A 23,834-nucleotide genomic window follows, 5' to 3' on the forward strand; every position below is an offset into this window, starting at 1 on the left:
GATGAGTTGGTCCGGTGACGTTTTGCTTAACCCCAAAGGAGTTTAATAAATCTGTAAACGCAGCCCCTAACACATCATTTGGATTATCTACATGTATGTTAAAATCTCCAACAATTATTGCTTTATTGACGTTAACCAATAGATCTGAGAGAAAGTCTGCAAACTCTTTTAGGAAATCAGCGTAAGGCCCTGGAGGTCTATATACAGTAGCCAAGGCTAGAGATAACAGGGATTTTTGTCTTATACCTGAGAGCGTAACATTTAGCACAAGTACTTCAAACGAATTAAACTTGTCGCCTGTTTTCTGAGTAACATTAAGAATATCCCTATAGATTGTTGCAACACCGCCGCCACGGCCGATTAGATGAGGCTCATGCTTATAACAGTATCCTGGTGGAGTAGACTCATTTAGACCGAAATGATAATTTGGTTTAAGCCAGGTTTCAGTAAGGCAAAGTACATCGATGCTATTATCTGTGATTATTTCATTTACAATAACTGCCTTAGGTGTGAGCGATCTAATGTTTAGAAGACCTAGCTTTAGAAATTGTTTTTGTTCACTAATAGCGAGAAAATGTTTTCGTTCACTAATAGCGAGAAAATGTTTTCGTTCACTAATAGCGAGATTTTCTGTTTTAATAACAATTAGATTTTTCCTTTCAGGTGGTGTTGATGAGGCACCATGTTTTTTAACTTTCTGTGTTTAGCGTGAGCTATTTATCATTACTTGATAACGTATCACCTTATCATTTCTATGGCGACGCATCATGGCTTTTATTTAATTTTTTTCCTTAATTATATCTGAAAAACATGTCATCAATTTATAATTGAGAGGATTATTGCAGTTTCCATAGACATCAGTTTGACTTTTACAAACTATGTATGTATTGTTGTACCTGTCAAAGGGTTAAATGGCACTGAAATCTGCATTCTGATTCGGCTCCGGTACACAACGGTAACATTTACATTTAGTCATTTAGCAGACGCTTTTATCCAAAGCAACTTACAACTGAGGGTTAAACCAAGCGAGTCATCGTGAAGAGGCAAAAACAACGCAAGAAGTGCTCAAAATACAAAGTTCAGACATAGCTCGGAGTAGCATAAGCCAGGCAAGCGAGGATTTAGAGGAAAGGATTTTTTTTTTTTTTTGTTAAGTGCTCCCGGAAGAGATACGTTTTAAGTTGTCTTTTGAATGCTGTCAGGGATTCTGCATTCCGGATGCTGGTGGGGAGATCATTCCACCAGCATGGAACCGTGAATGAGAATGTTCTGGAGAGTGATTTTGTGCCCCGCTGTGATGGTACCACGAGCCGTCGCTCATTGACCGATTGTAGGCTTCTGGTAGGGATGTAGACTTGTAGTAGTGAGTGGAAGTAGGAGGGAGCTGAACCTGTGGTCAATCTGTAAGCAAGCATCAAAGCCTTGAACTTGATGCGAGCAGCGAGTGGTACCCAGTGCAGAGCGATGAACAGAGGAGTGACGTGGGCCCTTTTGGGCTCGTTGAAGACAAGACGAGCTGCAGCATTCTGGATCATTTGTAGAGGTTTAGTTGCACATGATGGAAGTCCAGTTGTTATTGCATAGAGAAGAGAGAGTTGAATATTTCCAATTGTTAGAAATGAGAAGACCAGTACCCCCACCCCTCCCCGACTGGCGAGGGGTGTGAGAGAAAGAGAAGTTGTTAGAGAGAGCAGCAGGGGTTGCTGAGTCTTCTGGGCGGATCCAGGTCTCAGTCAAGCCCAAGATATTAAGAGTAGAATGAGATGCAAAGGCTGGAATGAAGTCAGCTTTATTGACTGCTGATTGACAATTCCATTGACCCATAGAAAGAGTGAGAGGTGAGTGTGAGGATGAGAGAAAAGGGCACAGATTAGCAGTATTGCGCTGCCTTCTGTGCGTGGTGAGAGAGCGTTGTCCACGCACAGAAGGCAGCGCAATACTACTAATCTGCGCCCTTTTATATGACCGGTTATATTAGCACCGGGTTTCGGTACCCAACCAGAAATACTGGAGTTGTCTATATCCCATAGTGATATACTGAGCAAATGTTTGAAAGGGAATGTTTGGTTCTCTGATAACATGAGCGAGGTATCTTACCGCACTTCCAGTTGCACTGAAAAGAGATATGCTGATGTAGTGGGACGTATTGTGGCCCTGTAATTAAATTAATGTGCTTGGGGTAGTGCGGTCCAATCATGAACAGGGTGGGACGGTATAAAAAGAACATGTAGTCACTTCTGGAGTGTGCTTGCCGGTCGAGTGTCGCGTCATTGCCCGTGGGACCGCCCCTCGTTCCTGTAGTGCTTCCACTTTGAGGTAGGTCTGTTTGAGCTGGGTAGTGAACACGGATGTGGGATTTTGTGTAAACAATTGTTTTGTTCATAGCTTCGGGAGGGTTTGCCGCTGTTGGCAGCTCCGGCGCTCACGTTACATGCCTCTCTTGCAGTCCCGTGTCTTATGATGCTTTGAGGTAACCTTATGTGTGTGCGTTGGCTGATTAGTTAGTACACAGGTATGTGATCTGTCGTAATGACTGTGTGACTTATAGCTGCGGAGATAGCTCGCGGAGTGAGCTTTGAGCGGCAGCTCTCCCTTTGTATGCCCTCTCGCATTTCCGTGCTTCGGGAGATGTTGTATCCCGTGTCCTGTGTATGCGTGGCGTGGATGGGCGACGGGTTTATAAATTAAAGGTACGTGAAATGTCCACTTTGTACAGCGCTCATTCTTTTATATATTGCAAGTATGCTCATGTTTGTATTTTTTTTTAGGAGGAATAGATGTGTTGCGACAACTGGTGGGCAACGCTGATTTGACGCTGCTGTTTTATACATAAAGATTATCTCGATAACAAACTCTTCCCAACACACGTGCGTGTGCACAGTCTAAGCGTCTGGTGTGACGCCTGCTCGTTCTCCAGCACGTGCCACCGTGATCGCTGGGTGTCTTCCACACTATACTTTCCAAGTGTTTGTATTTGTTTTGTTTTTGGTATTTATTTTTCTTATTTTTTTAAGTATCTTCATTTATCATTGTTGGTGCTACTGACTGTTCTGATCTACTTTGAGTGTTTGCAGTGTTGTATTTGGTTGATTTGTGATTTACGTCAAGGTGCTGCTAGAAGGTCAGTGAGGGTAATACCCAGCGTTGGCACTAAACCTTGACTTTCATATTTTCATTTTTTTTGTATTATTGTTTTCTAGCTTACTAATTTAAATGTTTATTATTTGTGTATGATTGGAGTGAGTGTCATTATTGTATATTGAGACCTGTAGTAATCTGTTCCAGGAGCCGAGGCTTCAGGGCAGGCCACTAGTAGGCCCTTACGCGGTGGTGGAGGGCTCGTCATAGAGTGCTGTGTGATTATTTCTTGACTTTATTGCGGTGTGTGTGCTGATACACGGGGTGCGGAGAGTGATATAGAAGCCTTGTGCTTACTGAGTTGCCTCGGCCTCCTTTGTCTCATGGTCTCTTTTGTATTGTGAATGTTGATGACCCAGTTTTGATATCTTTTAAAATTTAGTATTTAACCCCCTGGGGTCGGCTATCGCGCCGGCGCGATTGTCTCGCTTTTTTTCTTATCAGTGCAAAAGAGACTCAAAATACTCGGTTGATTTTAATCTTACAAATAAGTGTTGTACATCATTAGATCCTGTTAAGTTTGTATTTTTTTTGTGGATACTCACAATAAAAACAAAGTGTTGTGCTTTTCGCCAAATAAAGAAAAACAAACATGATGCGAGTTCTGCGTTCTCTCTGTCTGTGAAGTCCATTCTGAAACGCGTCCTAAGATTAACTGGAACTCCGCGAATACTTGTCACACAGGCACGAGAGATTTTTCTTTATGAAGCTTGAATTCTCTTCTTTTAAATGAAGTAATTTATATAAAAAACAAATATTCTCAGTTTATGTAATCCGTGAAACCAAGGAGAGGTACAGTTTTTTTCTCTCCCCCCTCATTATTTTTAATGAGCTGAGGCCGGCACACCCCCGGCGCTGTTCACATGGTAAATAGGTGATCTATGCGTCGCACACGCGGACACGCCCCCCGATCAATGCCATAAAAACCCGAAGTTTCTTTATGAGATTCACTGATAGATCATCGCGTTTTGAGGATGGCACGCTACTCCGGTGATGAAGCCCTTCAGATGATTCTGGACAGCGAGGAAGAATTCACCTTTTCCTCAGAGGAAGATTGCAACTCGGACGACGAACGGCTGCATTTTGAAGAACGAATTGATCCCGCCGAGGATACAAGTTCGGAGTAAGTTGTTTAGTGTTATATAATTCCTTTTCTGATCATATATAGAACTCATGAATTTTCAGACTATATTTTGCCTAGTTTTGGCTAGCTTATGACATCCCTAACATTCGTGTATGCTCAAGTGTAGCTAAACTTTTAAAATGTGATATTATACACTCTAAACATATTTGTATATTAAATATATTTCACTCGGTTTTGATTAGCTTATGACACTGATTATCATGCTAAAATACTGCCTTATGCATAATGTATCTTGTTTGCGAATATCTGCTTAGGCAACACGATCTCATAAAAGTGCGTTTCTAGGCTTAGGTTATATAATGTGATTTAGTGCAAATATATTTCCGGTAAAATATGTGATAGGCCTATTGTCTATGCAATATATTTATATTATGTTCAGTTTTGGTTAGCCTATGACACTACGTATCACGCTTACTGCCTTATGCACAGATGTGAATAGCCTACAGGTGTAAATGTTTGAAATGTAGTGATGCACGCTCTCCTTCTCCAGCAGCTCGCAGAGGGGAACGCAGGCGTCGTTCAGTTCTCAGTGCGATTGAGAATCAAACTGAGTAAGTGCATTGATGTAATATTTTACAGATTTACAATGTAATCATGACATCTTTGCAGACACTGACACACAGAAAACAGTTGATTAATAAAAATAAAATAAAAATTTAGTTTTTATAACGATATTCGACGTTTGCTCCTTGATTGTCGAATGCCATTTTTGGCAGAAATTATAAAATACATACAGATGATACAGTTTCTTTGATTGTGTTATCAGCATTCTCACCTTTTTTTTTTTTTTTTTTAACAGATGTGACAATGAACATGTCCAAGCACCTGTCCCAAAGAGAGCCAAGGCAAACAAGCAGGCAAGCAACAGGCAGACCACTCTGTCATGGAAAACAGAGACCGATGTTGACATGGTTCCACAGACACTGCGATTCCTTCCTGCACGGGAAACTGGACCGCAACTGAGCTCTGTAGACTCGCATTCGCCCATGAGTCTATTCAAACAATTTTTTTCAGAAAGTGCTGTGTCAACTCTGTGCCACAACACCAATGCTCAGGCTGCCAAGGCAACTGCAAAGGGCTGCAAATACAAATGGACAGATGTCAGCATCAGTGAGATGTACCGCTACATTGGGCTGCTGTTTTACATGGCCATGGTGAAGGTCAGTTCCATCAGAGACTACTGGCGGCAAAGCAGTGTTTTCTCCGTACCCTTTCCTGCTACAGTAATGTCTAGGGACAGATACCGCACCATTTCATGGAATGTACACATGAGTCACCCAGATGCAGATAAGGAGAATGACAGAAAGAGGGGCACACCTGAACATGACCGTCTTTTCAGGGTCAAACCTCTCATGGACACTATCCGTCATGCTTGTAAAGCCATCTATCATCCTAAAAGAAACTTAGCTGTGGATGAAAGAATGGTGGCATGCAAAGCACACACCGGTATGACGCAGTACATGAAAGCCAAGCCAACCAGGTGGGGTTTCAAGCTGTTTGTTCTTGCAGACTCATCGAATGGATTCACTGTGGACTTTCAGGGTTCCCGCGGATCCTTAAAAAGTCTTAAATTAGATTTTTAAAATTTAAGACCATAAAAAGTCTTATAAAGTCTTATTTTTACTTATGAAAGGTCTTAAATTTTAGATGACACTTTGACTTAGATATATCTAAAAGCTTTCCAAATTAAAACTATCTATTTAGCGTACGTATTTTTATTTATTTATTATTCTATCTTTGTGGATTTGCTAGTTCACGTGACATTTCGCGTCACTCACGAGTCGCGAGAGGCACGCGAGAGGAGAGAAGGAGAAGAAAGGTCGTAAATGTCAGTTCAGTTGTAAGTTCATTCTTTATGTGCGTATGGTGTGCGATGTGTATTGTCTATTATGATATTGTAATCATTGTTTTAATAATGTACGAGGCACTGCGAGCTGACATCGCATTTCTCTCGTGCTTTCACTGCGTGATGTGTGCAGTGTAACTGTTATGTCCCCAAATTAGTTTTTGTCTTATATTTATATTATGTTCTTATATTAGAATATCTCATCAGAAAGAGTGCCGCTTTCCCGTGCACGATTCCAAGTGTGATATTTATGTTATACAACTGTTAAATTAACAATAAGTTAACATTGAAACTACTTTTTAGGCACAATATTGTTAATATTGTTTGTTTTCCCTTTATTTCGCCGACTATAATTTCAAAATGAAACCGTAGCAGAGTCTCAATGCAACCGACAGCGATGATTTCTTGACTGAAATCCGCGTTTTGAACGAATCACTTGCTTCTTTCCCGAATCAGCCGTTTGAACGAATCGGTTGAATGAATGACTCCCTCAACTCATTTATTAAGACAGTGATTTGCCGCTGCGGTTTCATATTTAAAGTACCCTTTAAATAAAATGTTAAAATTAGAAATCATTTCATATTTAAATATTGAATATTGATTTAAAAATATATATCTCATAGCTTTATTTATGCAGTTGTAAATGGAGTGTAAATATATTAATGCCACTTCTGATGCCGCTTCTGTCACCTCTGCACTGCAAAGATGGATTTTGATTTAATTTGACTGGTAACAGTGGTACTGTATGATTATTATATAATTAAGTATTATTGTATAATTACTGTATAATTTAATTTGAATGATAGTATTTGACATTAAAGGTGATGCATAACTCTAAATAAGTTTAGAAAAAATGTCCATATATAGGTGAAAATGCCCCTGAAAAAATCAATTTAAGGTGGCAAATATTGCCCCTTAATCAAAATATTAATTTCTGTCACTGCTGTGAATCGACCACTGCATAGAATATGAAAAATATGAATATCTTCGTGAGTCAGCAAGGCACCAGCACAAAAACACAATCAGTAAAATATCATCTAATTATTATCAACAAAACGTTGAAAATATCAAGATATATTTGTCAATACTGCACAGCCCTAATGTACGGTATTAATTTTAATTTCTTAAGGTCTTAAAAAGGTCTTAAAAAGCCTTAAATTTGACTTTCAAAAGTGTGCAGGAACCCTGACTTTTCTGTGTACACAGGAAAGAACAATTTCCCCACAGGCCATGGACTGTCATATGATGCTGTAACATCTCTTTTAGACCACACATTTTTGGGTTCTGGGTACCATGTGTACATGGACAATTTTTATACAAGTCCAAAGCTCCTAAAAGACTTGTTTGCAATGAGGTTTGGTGCATGTGGGACTTACAGGGACAACAGGAAGGACTGTCCTCGGAATGCAGCTAATTCACTCTCTAAAAAATCTGCCAGGGGATCCATCAGGTGGATTCGGGATGGACCTCTTGTATTTGTGAAGTGGATGGACACACGAGAGGTATCTGTCTGTTCTACCATCCATCCTGCTTATACGGGAGACACTGCACAGAGGAGAGTGAAGACACAAGATACATGGAGGACAAAGACATTTCCATGTCCTACACCTGTGACTGAATACAACAAACACATGGGTGGTGTTGACCTGTCTGATCAGCTGTTACAGTACTACACTGCACAACACAAAACAATGAAGTGGTACAGAAAGATTTTTCTACACTTCTTGGACATTGCTTCCACCAACTCTTTCATTGTGCACAAAGAGCTACATGGTAACTTGTCCCATAAAGAGTTTATGGAGCAACTTATCACAGAGCTCTGTGGTGTGTCACAGACAATGGCACCAAAACGGACCAATAGTGACCATGTACCGGTTCCAGGAGCTGAGCTGACATCAGAAGGCAGGGATGTTGCCACAGTTGGTCGCCGCAATTGTGTGCATTGCACAACAGTGCGTGGTAAAAGGCAATTGACACCATGGAAATGCCAGGCATGCAATGTTCACTTATGTCTTCAGTTGAACAGGAACTGTTTTCAAGAGTGGCATAACGATGTGTGACTGTGTGCTCTGCTGCTAACTAACTTTCACTAACCATCAGCCTTCAGAAATCATTCTGATTGTTTATTTATCGCTCACAATTGCTTTGTTTATAGCCGACTGATTATTTATTTTACTCACATTTGATTTGCTTAGAGCCCGCATCAACGGGGCATAAGCATTTACTGTGAGATACCTGCCTTTACTTTTGTTTGTTTATCGCTCACAATTGCTTTGTTTATCGCAGACTGATTATTTATTTATTTTACTCACATTTGATTTGCTTAGAGCCCGCATCAACGGGGCATAAGCATTTACTGTGAGATACCTGCCTTTACTTTTGTTTGTTTATCGCTCACAATTGCTTTGTTTATAGCAGACTGATTATTTATTTATTTTACTCACATTTGATTTGCTTAGAGCCCGCATCAACGGGGCATAAGCATTTACTGTGAGATACCTGCCTTTACTTTTGTTTGTTTATCGCTCACAATTGCTTTGTTTATAGCAGACTGATTATTTATTTATTTTACTCACATTTGATTTGCTTAGAGCAAATTTAGAACATTTAGTTTCTCCACACAGAGGAATTACAATAAAACAGATTGAAAAACAAAACCTTTGAATCTCCTCTCATTCTTTGTTCAGGCTGCCTCACCCTAATGGGCCATTGGGGGAGTGTCTGTCACACCCCTGGTCTGAATCTCATTAATATTGATAGGCCATTACCACTCCCACGCATAAACCTCTTCTGACAAAAAAACTGTCATACAAAGTATAAATTAATGTTTTGTTTTATGTGAACGATTAGGAGGGATGATTTTCACATCATTTTGAAGCCAGAACTCGAAGCGACAACATCCATTAGTCAAAAGTCTTGTGGACACATATTTAGTATTTGTTTTGTGGTCTTATTTCAGCAGCTTTCATTTTTATTTTTTTTCAATAACCACGCATAAACATTATTCTCTTAAAAATACAAACTTGTACATACATGTTGCTCAGATATTATGGTAACCCCGTTTGTGCTATATAGATTGAATTTACACCTTTGCCATTAACATGTTTATAAATAACTGAAAAAAGCACAAATGTAAGAGCATGCCAGAACATCCCAATGGCCCCAAAAATACCTCAGACCCCAGAGGGTTAAATAAAGCTTTTGTATTATTGGCATCCACGTCTCTAGCCCTTCTTGACAATCACGTTTCTGTGTGTCTTGTGTAAAATTCGGGCCAGTTGATAATACCTAGAATATCAAAATCGACTGCTGGCGGTAGATCAGTTGATAATACCTAGAATATCAAAATCGACTGCTGGCGGTAGATCCTTTTCCTATTTAGCACCAAAACTTTGGAATAGTCTTCCTACCATTGTCCGGGAAGCAGACACACTCTGTCAGTTCAAAGCTAGACTAAAAACACATCTCTTTGACCTAGCATACACATATACATTATAGACCTCTATAATTCAATGTTAGGCTGCATAGATTAGGTCAGCCGGAACTGGGAACACTTCCCTGACATCCTGATGTACTCGTTACATCATAGGAAGAATGGCATCTACGCTAATTTTAGTGTCTTTGTTTATCCAGAGGTTTTCCCGCAGCCTGCCGGATCCAGGTCGTATCCAGATCGGACTAGGACCTTCGCCTGGACCCAATGACAATGCAGTGCTGAAGTGCCAAGTAGCCTCTCCCTATGGAGGATCCCTTTCCCACTCTACAGATAAAGCGTTGTGATTCCGGTTTGCGTACCCACCCCGAAGTGATAAAAGAAAAGAAAATTCTGTATCAATTATAGGCAAGAGAAGTAGTTTGTTTAGGCATGGTTTGTAGGGAATTACAAACCTGCGCACATATATTCAAAAGCACATAACTATAGAATAAATTCTTAATGCGCATGTGAACGCCACCAGCGTTTATCAAAGGTTCACGTTTAAAGTCTATTTAGAGAGAACGGCGTCGTCTTAGCGGCCCCTAATTTAATAACAAATGATCATTTTGACGGAGGTGAATCAATAAAAACTAACTTTAGCTGGAAATAACATTATTCGAGAACCGCTATAAAGCCAAAACAATCTATGTTACCTTAAATTATATGTTTGTCTCTGTAAAGCTGCTTTGAAACAATCCATTGTTAAAAGCGCTATATAAATGAGGATGACTTGACTTGACTTGACTTAGAATGATGTAGGGACCACTGGCAGCAGTATGTTTTTCAGAGGCGGGACTCCCACATCACTGTTGTGATTGGTTAACCTTTTAAGTTAGTTGTGGCTCTACCTGTTTTAGCATTTCTGGGGTGCTTCTCATTTCTTATTTGTGCATCCTCGTTTCCTTTCCTCGCTTCCTTTCCTCGCGTCTCGCTCCACCCCCTGTAGGACGCGAGGGAAGGCTGCAAGGGAAAAAAACGAGGACGGAGGAATTGAATGAAAGCTTTTTTAATACATTGGAATACTTGATCACTCGAGCGTCACTTCACTGCGTCATCGGCAGTGCTCAAAGGATCTGCCCTTATGTTGTTAAAGTTAGTTTATTTAAGACATTCATAATAAATAATAATAAAGCAAGATACCTTGTTGAAATATGTGAGTTGTGTGGTTTATGTAAACTACAAAAGTAAAGTATAAATTCAAATGATTGTGACTGATGTGAAGGGGGAGGAGAATTGATACGTGCGTCATGTTTAGTCGATAAAACTCTTCCGCAAAGGGTACACCTGTGTATCCTCGCTCATAGCTCCTCTGGAAGCCTCCTCACTCCTCGATCCTCGCCCCCTCGCGGTGCAATTAGAGAATTGAGATGTCCTTCAAGATGGCTGAGCTCGATCGGTTTCCAGGTCATAGGATGGAGGACGGAGGAGCGAGGAGACGAGGAGGGATATTGAGAAGCACCCCTGGTCATTTTATATCCTACCACTTAAATTTATTTTATTCAGTTTCTGGGGTTAAGTTTTGGAGAACAATGCTGTCACAGTTATGTTTCTGTCTTGTTGTCACTAGTCACATGTCTTCCTTTGTTCTGTTTTCCCACTACTCATCTGTTTCCATGGTTTCCATTTAGTTCCCCTTCAGGGACTACCGCTGCGTGTAATCGCAGTGGGAACGCCCCAGCGTGACGCGTCTGAAGCATGAATGAAATCAGTCAATGGAGAGAATGAGCGTACGGCGAGTGACGTCATAGACCAGGAAGCTATAAATATCCCCTGAGCACACAACACGCCAGCTTTTGTCACTTCAGCAGCTCTGTGCGTGTGTCTGAATCTGTCGATTGTGTTTGTCTGTTCTGTCAGGAGTTTATCACTATATATATATATATATATAAAAAAACCAATATGAGCGAGCAGTATAGAAAGTGTGTTCCCCCCTGTACTCGATACATCACGGGTGGGGATTCACACGAGTTATGTGTGGCTTGTTTGGGTGTTCAGCATGCTCAGTCGGCTCTCGAGGGAGTCGACTGTCAGCATTGCGAACGCTTTCCTCTTAGAACTCTGCGCTCGCGGCGATCGCTCTTTGAGGAGAGTGGTTTGCTGCGAGCTCCCCAAGGCTCGGGTCCCGCTTCTGTTGAGGCAGAGCGGCGGCGCTTGACTTGGGGTTCGCAGATGGATCTCACCGGCGATGTTGAGACGGGCCCCGCCCTATCTCAGCTTTCTCCGGCGGGATCCGGTGCCTCTCACCCGGCTTCGGAAGCACGCGCTGCGGCGGTTACTTCTGCCCAGGTGGAGGCATATGATGATGTTGAATTAAGATTATCCAGTTCTGAGGATCTGGATGTCGAAAGTTTTGCATCAGAGGGTTCTAGTGTCACACATTATACTGCAAATGAAGAAGGTTTGATGGATGTGTTATCTCGGGCTGTTGAAAGGCTCAGTATCGAGTGGCCAGCTGATAGACAGGATTCTAAAATTAAAAGCAAACTAGATGATAGATTTCTGTCTGCACGTCCTCAACCGTCTCGCCGGTGCTTACCGTTCTTCCCAGACCTTCATGCTGAGGTTTCAAAGACCTGGGTTAGACCGGTTTCTAGCAGAATTTACACGAATCAGTCAAATGCTTATGGTAACATTTTTGGTGCTAAATCTGCTGGTTATGTGGCGATGCCGAAGGCGGAGGAGACGCTCGCGAGCTATCTCTCTCCTGCTTCTTCGGTTTCACTTAAAGCGCCGGCTCTTCCATCTAGACCACTAAAGAATACCTCTGTGCTGGTGGGGAAGGCTTACTCGGCGGCTGGGCAGGCGGCTGCGTGTTTGCATACGATGGCTATTATGCAGGCTTATCAGGCCGACCTGCTCAAAGATGTTTCTGAGGGGGGTGAAATTTCGGCTGATATGATTAGCGAACTTAGGCAAACTGCTGATCTCACTCTGCGTGCCACCAGAGAGTCCGCTAAATCTATTGGTCGATCTATGGCAGCCATGGTGGCCACAGAAAGGCACTTATGGTTGAGTCAGACATCGATGAAGGAAAAAGATAAGTCTCTCCTTTTAAATGCTCCTGTTTCGCCTGTGGGCCTCTTCGGTGACGCTCTTCACTCGGTCACGGAGAGGTTCCAGGAAGAGAAAAAACAGGCGGCTGCTTTTTCTAAATTCATCCCTCTCAAGATACGTGTCACTGGGGCTGCTGAGCGAAAAGGGCAGTCCCAGCCGTCGAGTTCTTCCTCTTCAAGAAGAGCACAGCAGAAGCGGAGTGTCGCGTCTCGTGCCCCCCCGCAGGGAAACTGGAGGGACGAGGCGGGGCGCTCTCCGGCGCGGCCGTCTAGGGGCAGGACTGATCTGAGGACAGTCATTGTCGCCAGGAAGGCCGCGTCGAAAAAGTCCTGACGGGCTGAACGTCAGGACTCTGAGGGTGGTCCCCATCGGGAGAGACTTGAGTTCACCGCACAAGAACACGGTGCCCTGTCTTTCCCGATGCCCTCAGGGGTCTGTTCTACTAACCCTGCCTACACAGGGCGTAGAGAGACTCGGCGAGCGATTTCCCGAGGGACGCTCGCCCCCTCCGAGGAGGGTTGTGGAGTGTTCAGACCAGCTGTTTCCTGCCAGTATGTTACAGGGCGCTGTGTCTGTCACTCGGGATGTTCATCCAGAGGCCAGCCTCGAGAGGCTGGTTCCCTTAGTAGAGTTCCTGGCGGAATGGGAAATGCTTCCCAATGTTTCTCAGTGGGTCCTGAATATTATAAAGAAGGGGTACGCTATTCAGTTCAGAACGCGTCCACCTCAGTTCAGAGGGGTTCTGCCCACGGTGGTGGGCCCCGAGCAGGCTCTGGTATTAGAACAGGAGGTAAAAACTCTGCTGCAAAAAGGGGCTATAGAACGGGTTCCTCCACCCAGCAGGGAGTTAGGATACTACAGCCGGTACTTCATCGTTCCGAAAAAAGATGGAGGGCTGCGTCCCATTCTAGATCTGCGTGTCTTAAATCGCACTGTAGGAAAGCTCAAATTCAAGATGCTCACTCTCAAACAGATCGTGTCACAAATCAGATCCGAGGACTGGTTTGTCACGATAGATCTAAAGGACGCTTACTTCCATGTATCTATCCTCCCTCAACACAGAAAGTTCCTGAGGTTCGCTTTCGGGGGCGAAGCGTACCAATATCGGGTTCTTCCGTTCGGCCTAGCACTGTCACCCCGCACGTTCACGAAGTGTATGGATGCAGCTATAGCTCCGCTCAGGCTGCAGGGCATCCGTATTCTGAACTATATAGACGATTGGTTAATCCTAGCTCAATCGGAACAACAGGCGGTTCGGCATCGAGATGTCGTTCTGGCTCACATCAAGAGGTTGGGGTTGAGACTCAACGCCAAGAAGAGTGTTCTTTCTCCATTACAGAGAACCACTTTTCTCGGTGTAGTGTGGGATTCGATGACGATGCAGGCACAATTGTCACCTGCTCGTGTTGCTTCGATTCTTGCCACAGTAGATCAAGTCAAGCTAGGCCGGTCATCCACTGTAAAACAGTTCCAGAGACTGTTAGGTCTCATGGCAGCTGCGTCCAACGTGATACCTTTTGGCCTCCTGCACATGAGACCGTTACAGTGGTGGCTCAGAACCAAGGGATTCTCCCCGAGGGGAAATCCGCTTCGCATGATCATGAGTTCGCGACGGTGTCATCGCGCCCTGGTTATGTGGAAAGATCCTTGGTTTCTGTCCCAAGGCCCTGTGTTGGGAGCTCCTTGTCGTCGCGTTATGCTAACGACAGATGCCTCTCTCACGGGTTGGGGGGCGATCATGAGTGGTCGCCCGGCTCAGGGTCTGTGGGGGGACCATCACCGTCTATGGCACATAAATTGTCTAGAGATGTTGGCAGTGTTTCAGGCCCTGAAACATTTCCTCCCAGACCTAAGAGGCCACCATGTTCTTGTCCGGACAGACAACACATCGGTGGTCTCTTACATCAACCATCAGGGGGGTCTGCGTTCTCGCCCGCTTTACAAACTGGCACGTCAGATCCTTCTATGGTCCCAGGGGAAAATTCTCTCTCTCAGAGCTATTTATCTCCCGGGGTATTTGAATCAGGGGGCAGACATCCTGTCGAGGCAGGGGCCGAGGCCCGGGGAGTGGAGTCTTCACCCCGAGGTGGTGGAGCTCCTATGGGGACATTTCGGTCGTGCCGAGGTAGACCTATTTGCGTCCCGAGAGACATCACACTGTCCACTGTGGTTCTCTCTCAGCCAGCCAGCCCCACTGGGGTTGGATGCTATGGTACATCCGTGGCCGAGGTCACGCCTGTACGCTTTTCCCCCGATCGCTCTGCTCCCAGGAGTTCTGGAGAGGGTTCGCCGGGACGGGCTCAGTCTCCTGCTTATAGCCCCGTTCTGGCCGGCCCGAGTATGGTTTTCGGACCTAGTGTCTCTCCTCGACGGTTCTCCCCTAGAGATACCGATCAGGAGAGATCTGCTCTCTCAGGCGAGTGGGTCGATCCTTCACCCCCGTCCAGAGCTATGGAGGCTGTGGGCTTGGCCTCTGAGGGGGCCCAGCTCATAGATTCTGGTCTCTCGGCTGAGGTCGTTGAGACCATCCTCCAATCCAGAGCTCCCTCCACGAGGAAGTTATATGCCGCGAGGTGGAAACTTTTCACCTCTTGGTGTGGAGAGCGCCAGCAGGACCCAGTTAACTGCCCGGTTGGTACAGTGCTGGATTTCCTGCAGGACCGTCTCTCCACAGGGTTATCCCACTCCACACTGAAGGTGTATGTGGCGGCCTTAGCTGCTTACCACGCCCCTTCAAGTGGAGGTTCCCTCGGGAAACACCCACTTATATCTCGCTTCCTTCGTGGCACCCTGAGGCTGAGGCCTGCAGTTCGCACAAGGGTACCAGCTTGGGATCTGGCCATCGTCTTAGAAGGTCTCTCCCTTGCTCCTTTTGAGCCCATCGAGGAAGTTTCGGAAAAGTTTCTTACTCTTAAGACTATCCTTCTTCTTGCTATTTCATCTCTAAAAAGGATTGGTGATATTCAAGCACTTTCGGTGGCTCCCTCGTGCCTGGAATTTGCTCCTGGTATGGTTAAGGCCTTTCTCTGTCCGAGACCAGGTTATGTTCCTAAGGTGCCGACCACTTTGGTTAGACCTATAGTTCTGCAGGCTTTCTGTCCTCCGCCTTTTCTGACGTCAGACCAGAGGAAACTTAATTTGCTGTGCCCTGTTAGGGCTTTAGATGCGTATGTCCACAGAGCTGCTCTGTGGAGGAGATCGGAACAACTGTTTGTCTGTTTTGGGTCACCTAAGAGAGGGTGTCCTGCATCTAAGCAAAGGTTGAGCAAGTGGGTGGTCGAGGCCATCTCGCTTGCTTACGGTTCGGCCCATCAGCCTTCACCTTTGGCTGTAAGGGCGCATTCCACCAGGAGTATGGCTGCCTCTACAGCTCTTCTTTCAGGAGCTTCTCTTCAGGACGTTCGTTTGTGATGCGGCAGGCTGGTCCTCACCGCACACTTTCGTCAGATTTTATTCCCTTGACCTTAGCTCCACTCCCGGGGCTCAGGTTCTCTCGTCGGCTTGTGTCTCCTAATGACACACGACGGGGATTTGGTCGTATGGGGATGTGGGTATTGCGTTCCCACTGCGATTACACGCAGCGGTAGTCCCTGAAGGGGAACGTCCCGGGTTACGTATGTAACCCTAGTTCCCCGAAGGGACGGACGCTGCGTGTCCTGCCATACTCTCGGCATCCCCTTGGGTCGCTGCTTCAGTGACTTTTAAGCTGGCGTGTTGTGTGCTCAGGGGATATTTATAGCTTCCTGGTCTATGACGTCACTCGCCGTACGCTCATTCTCTCCATTGACTGATTTCATTCATGCTTCAGACGCGTCACGCTGGGGCGTTCCCACTGCGATTACACGCAGCGTCCGTCCCTTCGGGGAACTAGGGTTACATACGTAACCCGGGACGTTCATCTGCATCACCTGTGTTTAGTTACTCATCATCATGTTTCACCTGTGTTCTGTTAATCAATGTTCGTCTGTGTTTGTATTAAGTTCCCTTCTGTTCAGTCAGTCTTTGGCCACATTTACACATAGCCGAGTATTTAGAGAAACAAATATCCGTATTACAGGTAGAAATAATAATTTTCATAAAACAAAAATAGTGAACCTCATAGTTCTTCTTTATATTATAATATATTTGTACTGCTTAAGCTCTTATTAAGCATTTAACTCTTAAGTAGTGATGGCAAGATGAGGCTTCCTGAACCACTGAGACCTCGCAGGCCATTGCTTCACCCAAAAGGTTCATTACTCGAAGCTTCATTCAGCATTGCTCACTAGTGACACCTTGCTACTGTGCAAAGAAAAAGCAGGCAAATTAATTCATTCTGAACCAATGACCCGCCCACCTCCCGCTCTGTTTTATTTATTTATCTTCTTCTCACTGTTAATATCTCTGTAACCTTTCATTTGCAATAATAAAGAGATCTGTGCAGACATGTGTCCATTGCCTGGGAATGAAATAAAACGTGTATCTTTCTCTGTCTGCATTTACTTGTACAGAGACAACTGTCACACACACAGTTAATTAATTATTCAAAACAAAATTGGATAGTGACAGTATGAACAACAAAAGTGACTGTGTTGAGTGCAGTGCTTATGGTGGAGGGACTCGAGGAAGTGTAATAAAGTAAACTGCAGTAAACACTGCAGTTTGGGGTGGATACAGGAAGGATTACAATATATTTTTATTGAGAAAATGAATTTTTTGAAGTGTGTTGGGGTTTAGACAATTCCTCTTCTTGAACAAAACCTCTCCAGCCTTGGAAAAATATCCTTTCACAAGGAACAGAGGATGTCAGTGCCAGCGGGTATAAATGAAGATACTGATGCTTCTGTTAAACCCAGACAGGGGAGGATTTCCTCTTTCTTGCTGGCTCCATTACCATGAAAAAGAAAGATGTCATAAAAAGCAAACAAATCCAAAAGGGCAATCCAAATTAAAAAGCAGTCCAGTCCAGATCCAAAAATCTAAGCTACCAAAAATCCAAATAATCTTATCTAATTACTGTACAAAGACTATAATATAGCTACTATAATTAATAATAACAATTATTAATTATTATTAATAACTATTCTAACCTGATATAATGTAACAATAGCCTATACAGCCCTAACACATATGACACAATAATGACAATAAGAGTTCTCTAATTCTCTGACTCTCTAACAAACTACTACAGCTGCTTCTACTCCTGCAACACCCAGAAGGTGGCGCGAGTTTCAAACCCCCTTCATCCGGAAGCGACACTCAGACCGAACCGATGACGTATCCACAAAAAAAACGAGGCCCGAGGAAAAAAGGCGAAGAGAGTGTTCTGATCGCTGAAGTGAAAAAATGTAATCTAAGTGCTCTATAAGTGTTCAATTTGTGCATTCATTCATTTAGGACTTTCAAAAATAAGAGTTTACTATTTACTCCAGACAGGAGTTCGTGCAGGTGTTTATTTCCTAGTGATGAAAGATACTTTAGTATGTGTAAATACGTTGGACTGACGGACATTTAGATGCTGTGGACGTGCACGTTGGGTATCTTATCCGTGTGAAGAGGACACCGATTCGCTGGACTCTGATCAGAGCGTTCTAGATCGGGTGAGATCTGGATTTTGTTTGCTGCTGTCGGAGAAGAAGATGGTGAGCGTGTTCGCATGTGCTTGCGGAGAATGAAGATCTGCTGAACTGTGGTTTGTTGACTAGAGTAAAGAGTGAAGAGGTAATTTGTGTTTCTAGGCCACAGCGAACTCTAGCAACGGTACGGGCCTGCAACAAAGGGGTTGGATAGTGACTTTTACAGTGTGGGGGTGTGCGCGCACACACATATATATAGTGATCACTCAAAAGGTACCTTAAAGATTTTCATTTTTACAAACAGATAAAATGAGTATTAAGAAGTGTTATTGCTGATTTATGTGAGATAACTGAAAAGGTTATTCTGTTATTGATCTTTTGCATTCTATTGGGATAATATATAGTGATTTAATTCACTTAAAGTTACAGAGTGAAATTTTATTGAGTTTTAGTTATTTTCTGAAAGATAGAATAAGTAATAAGTGACAAGTGTCGATTTACATTTGAAGTTTGTTGATCCTTTAAGATTTAATACAAGTGTTTTCTTTTAATTTAATATTTCCTTTATTATGTTTGTGAATAAATCTTATTGTTTTGGTTACACTTACCAAATTGTGTTGCTTACAGTCAATTAGGAGGGATATATTCTTAGACTTGAAAGGGAAAGAATAACATTATTGCATAGTTGCAAGTCGAGAGACACATTTAAAGAATCCGAAGCGTCGCTAGGGTTACACTCAAAGCATAGGGGGCGCTACACTGGTATCAAGACTTGTTCCGAGCAAGATAAACACTTCTACTAAAATACGAGGCCAGTACAAAGTTCATACCTGTTTCTCTGTCCTCTGAGCTGCAGCTGATACAGTGTTGTGGTTTTTATGTTCATCCATCATACACAGCACACATATACACTTCTGATCGGTGCGGCAGAAAACCTCGAGGAGCTTGTCGTGTTTCTGGCAGATCATCTCCTGCAGTCGTCCAGTGGCGTCAGTCAGATTGTGTTTCTTTCTTTTAAAGAAACTCTCATGTTGTTCAAGGTGACTCTGACAGTAAGAGTTCAGACACCCCAGACAGGACTTGATGGCTTTGTGTTTTCTTCCAGTGCAGACGTCACACTGAACATCTCCAGCTCCAGCGTAACAGTCAGCAGGAAGTTTACGCTTCAGTTTCTCCACCACTTCAGTCAGCATGGTGTTTTTAGCTAAAGCAGGTCTTCTTCTGAAGGTCTGTCTGCACTGAGGGCATCTGTAGACTCTCATCTGATTCTCCTGATCCCAGCAGCCTGTAATACAGATCTTACAATAACTGTGTCCACAGGGAATGGTCACTGGATCCTTCAGAATATCCAGACACACTGGACACAGAAACTCATCCTGAGAAAACCTTGCTTCTGCCATTTTACTGCATAAATACAGAGACACAAACACACAACAGCTCAACTAGAGTTCAGTTTCTCTTTCTCTTTCCGTGAACTGAAACCGTTTCTTGTTTCCTGGTTCTGTGTTTGATTGACGTGTGCAAAACAGGTTTCTATTACTCTGAACTCAAGCGATTCCTGTTTCCTGTGTGTAAAAGACTAAAGTCTGCAAATCTAAAGGTCACAGAAAATAAAACATCCACTAAACAAGTCTCAGAAAGATCACGAAAATCAACAGCCTTAAAAGGTGCACTAATACTCCTAATTACTTTTACTTTGTGTATCATGAAATATTAAATAATTTCAATGTTAGGGTTAATGCTTTTCTTGCTAAAATGGATTGACTCACATGTTTTCCCACATTTCATCATTTTGAAGTGTCTGAATATCCCTCCATCTCCTCTCGCTGTCCATCCTTTAGCAAATGTTTCTCATTTTGCAAGTGCATTAGTATGGAGGCATTTGCACCAATAATGAAAACAGACAAAACTTTCAGAATTATTTGTATTGATTTCAGAAGAATGATAGTGTCAGGCACTGATGACTTCATCAGAACTGTGCCAAAATCCACAAGAGGGGCAGTCAACACCATAAACTCAGGAACTCTGTCAGTGTGGCTTCCCGGGAAATTGCCATAAAAATTGCTAGAGTGCCTTCTGTGTGAACGCAAACATGTCCCGGAATCGATGACGGGATGGGGACCTAGTAACATTGCCAGGATCAGTCTCGGAACGCGCCCTGTGTGAACAAAAGCCAGGAAGGGGTGTGTCGTAGTGATGACACACATGCCATCGCATTGACGTAGTTATCGTGCGACTCTGTTGCTTTTACAAGAAAGTTTGTGTTTGTCATCAACAAAGAAAGAAGTTGCCATTTTATTCAAAGCAATGCAAACACTTCCGCTGCTGTACCACAACATGTTTTCGACGCAGGGTCTGTTAGTTCAAATCTAGACTAAAAACACATATCTTTGGCTTAGCATACACATAACACATTATAGTCTTCTATAATGAAGTCTTCTACAGGAAGCTACGAAGGCAAAGAAGGCCGCATTCAAGTTATGGTGTGTCTCGCGGGTGGCCGACGATTAGCATGAGTATAGACGACAGAAGTCGATAGCGAAGAAGGCGGTGGCTACCGCAAAGGCCCGACACTATGCCGTGCTTTACGCACAGCTCGACACGCCTGAAGGAGCCAACCGAATCTACAAACTCGCAAGCAGCGCACCCATCCCCGGGCCGGTACCGCAGATCAGCCATGTCGAGGTCGAGTTTGCAGTAAAAAAGACGAAGAAAGGAAAGGCCCCAGGACCTGACAACATTCCCGCTGAGGCGTGGAAGATACTCGGACACCAAGGCACTGAAGTCCTTACCCGACTGTTTAATAAGATCATTGATGAGGGTACCATCCCCTCAACATGGGCTGCCAGCGTAACGGTCCCGATCTGGAAAGGCAAAGGCGACATCAGCGAATAGCGCGTAATCGACACCCGCCTCCGGAAGATCGTTTCCATTAGTCCAAATCAGTGCGGATTTGTTAGAGGAAGCGGCACTACTGATGCGATCCACGGCGTCAGGCTGCTGCTAGAGAGACATCGGGAGAAGAACCGGCAAGTACACATGGCCTTCCTCGATCTCGAGAAGGCATTTGACCGTGTGCCCCGAGATCTTATCTGGCATTCCCTCCACTCTCACGGTGCCCCCGAAGAGTACGTACGATGGATCCAGCTTCTCTATACCAATACCACCAGCGTCGTCCGATGCCCTGCAGGTCTGTCCGAAACATTTCCGACTACCGTGGGCGTGCATCAGGGATCCTCCCTCACCCCACTTCTTTTTATCCTTTGCATGGATACTGCCACGGGGGATATCCAGGTGTCTCAGCCATGGTCACTTCTATTCGCCGACGACATCTTCCAAGCTGACAAAACCCGTTGGGGGCTTGAACGTCAAGTGCAAGACTGGAATAAACGGTTAGACGCGCACGGACTGCGCCTTAACATCAAAAAGACCGAGTATATGGAGTGCGGACCCCAGACCGACGGGACAATCAGAGTTGGAGGGCAGCCATTAAATAAAGTCACCGAATTTAAATATCTTGGTTCTCTAATCCGGAGTGCTGGTGACTCTCTTCCTGATGCCCGAGCCCGAGTCAACACAGCATGGCTTAAATGGAGACAAGTCACAAGCATTCTCTGTGATCGCCGAATGCCCATATCACTCGAGGGCAAGATTTATAAAACCGTTGTACGCCCGGTCACGTTGTACGGTTCCGAGTGTTGGCCAGCCACCATCAAACATGAGCAGTCCCTCCATGTTATGGAGATGAAGATGCTCCGCTGGTCCCTCGGCCTCACACGATTCGATCGCGTCATGAATGAAGATGTCAGAAGGCGCATTGGGGTGGTACCCATAGTCCAAAAGATGCGTGAAGGTCGACTCCGCTGGTATGGCCATGTCATCAGAAGTGGAGATGAGACAACGGTGAAAATGGCCTACAATCTATCACCACCCGGACGACGACCGCGTGGCCGGCCAAAGAAGCGGTGGCTTGATCGTCTGGCGGAGGATATGCGCGCAGTAAATATCACCACTGAAGATGCCCTGGATCGAGCCAAGTGGCGGAAAGCATGCAAGCAAGCGGACCCTATATAAATATGGGATACACGCTAGGACAGAGAGATAGAGAGAGTCTTCTATAATTCAATGTTAGGCTGCATAGTTTGGATCAGCCGGAACCGGGAACACTTACCATAAATCCTGATGTACTTGGTACATCATAAGAAGGATGGCGTCTATGCTAATATTAGTCTCTCTATTTATCCCGAGGTTTACCGCAGTCCGCTGGATCCAGGCCTTATCCAGATCTGATGAAGGACCTGCACCTGGACACAACGAGAACACATCCCTGAAGTGCCAGCATCATCAGCTCTGTGAAGGCCTCATGGACACCTCAACAAACTCGTCTCCATACCGGCATGATGACTCCGACCTCCAACCAGATGGAACTGGATAAATATTGTGAAAGTTCTGATCCAATCTGGGGCCGTATTCACAAAGAATTTTAAGGCTAAAAGTAGCTCCTAACTGGCGAATTTAGGAGCAACTCCTAGAAATAATGGGCGTGTCACTCTTAACTTTAGGACTCCTAATTTTTTTCACTAAGAGTAATTCACAAAGCATTTTAGCCCTAAAAGTAGCACCTAAGTCTGGGACAGCTTAAAAGAAGTCGAGAGGACTCCTAACTCATTAAGACCTATTCACAAAGGATTGTAGCGCATACCACCGCCTCTTGCAGTCGCCCTGGGTCCGCGACACAAGCGGGAACGCTGCATTGATCTGCAAACAAATCCTCTCCCATGTCTCACGCTTAGTTTTGCCTGATATCCCAGTGCCGAATTTCACTTTTATTAATTTTTTTTTTTTTTTTTTTTGCACCAACTGGGCAGTAGGCCTAACTGTATCCTGCGTCCAGTTGGGCTTTCTTTTCCGTTTTGGCCAGTTCATAATCCATCGTCATTCAACTATACATTACTTCAATAGGAGCAACATTTCCTTGCTTGAAGTAGTCTATTTAGGCTAATAGGATGTCAATTAACCAAGGAAGTGTTAATGCAAGTGTCGTTTTTTCATTATTAGGCAAGTGGCGGTTTTCATTGGGGTATTAGGCTACCTTGATTTAATTTAATTTAATTCACGACTTTTCTCTCTCTCTCTGCCTTTTTAGAATTACACTTCACTGGGGCCTGCACAAACATGTCATTATATATGCATTTCGATGACATTACTATTATTATTTTGTGTAAGACACAGACATATTTAGATGTCGTAATTCCATGATTTGTTGCGTCTGTGTTATGCTCCACAACATGATGGCCCTGTCATCTAACAACCAATCACCGTGATCATTGCGAGGAAGCTTGTGCATGAGAATTGACGTCATCCATAGCAACGATGACTCACTCTTAGTTTAGGAGTTGTCATTTTTCCTTACTAAGAGTAGGTCTGAAAGGCATTGTGAATAACTTTTAAGAGAAAACTCCTAGCTAAAATATTTTAGTGCGATTTAGGAGTACTCCTAGTGGTAAGATAAAATTCTTTGTGAATACGGCCCCAGACCTATAATGCTGCCTAAATCATAATCACACACTGTCCGTTCGTTGGCCAGAGGAGAACTGGCCCCCTGACTGAGCCTGGGTTCTC

General features: G+C 44.0%; 1 protein-coding gene across 1 annotated transcript in view; it reads right to left on the bottom strand.

The window, feature by feature from the left end:
- LOC130070680 (tripartite motif-containing protein 16-like) overlaps nt 1-19,630 on the bottom strand; it is a 36,113-nt gene extending 16,483 nt beyond the window's left edge. The window contains exon 1 of the mRNA XM_056235167.1: nt 19,043-19,630. Within this exon, the coding sequence (XP_056091142.1) occupies nt 19,043-19,612 (570 nt within the window). The 5' untranslated portion in view covers nt 19,613-19,630. The remainder of the gene's footprint in view (nt 1-19,042) is intronic.
- Between the last annotated feature and the right edge of the window lie 4,204 nt (nt 19,631-23,834).

The sequence above is a fragment of the Rhinichthys klamathensis genome, unplaced genomic scaffold (genome assembly GCF_029890125.1).
Source record: "Rhinichthys klamathensis goyatoka isolate OS25496 unplaced genomic scaffold, OSU_Roscu_1.1 h1tg000018l_1, whole genome shotgun sequence".
In the NCBI taxonomy this organism is placed as follows: Eukaryota; Metazoa; Chordata; class Actinopteri; order Cypriniformes; family Leuciscidae; genus Rhinichthys; species Rhinichthys klamathensis.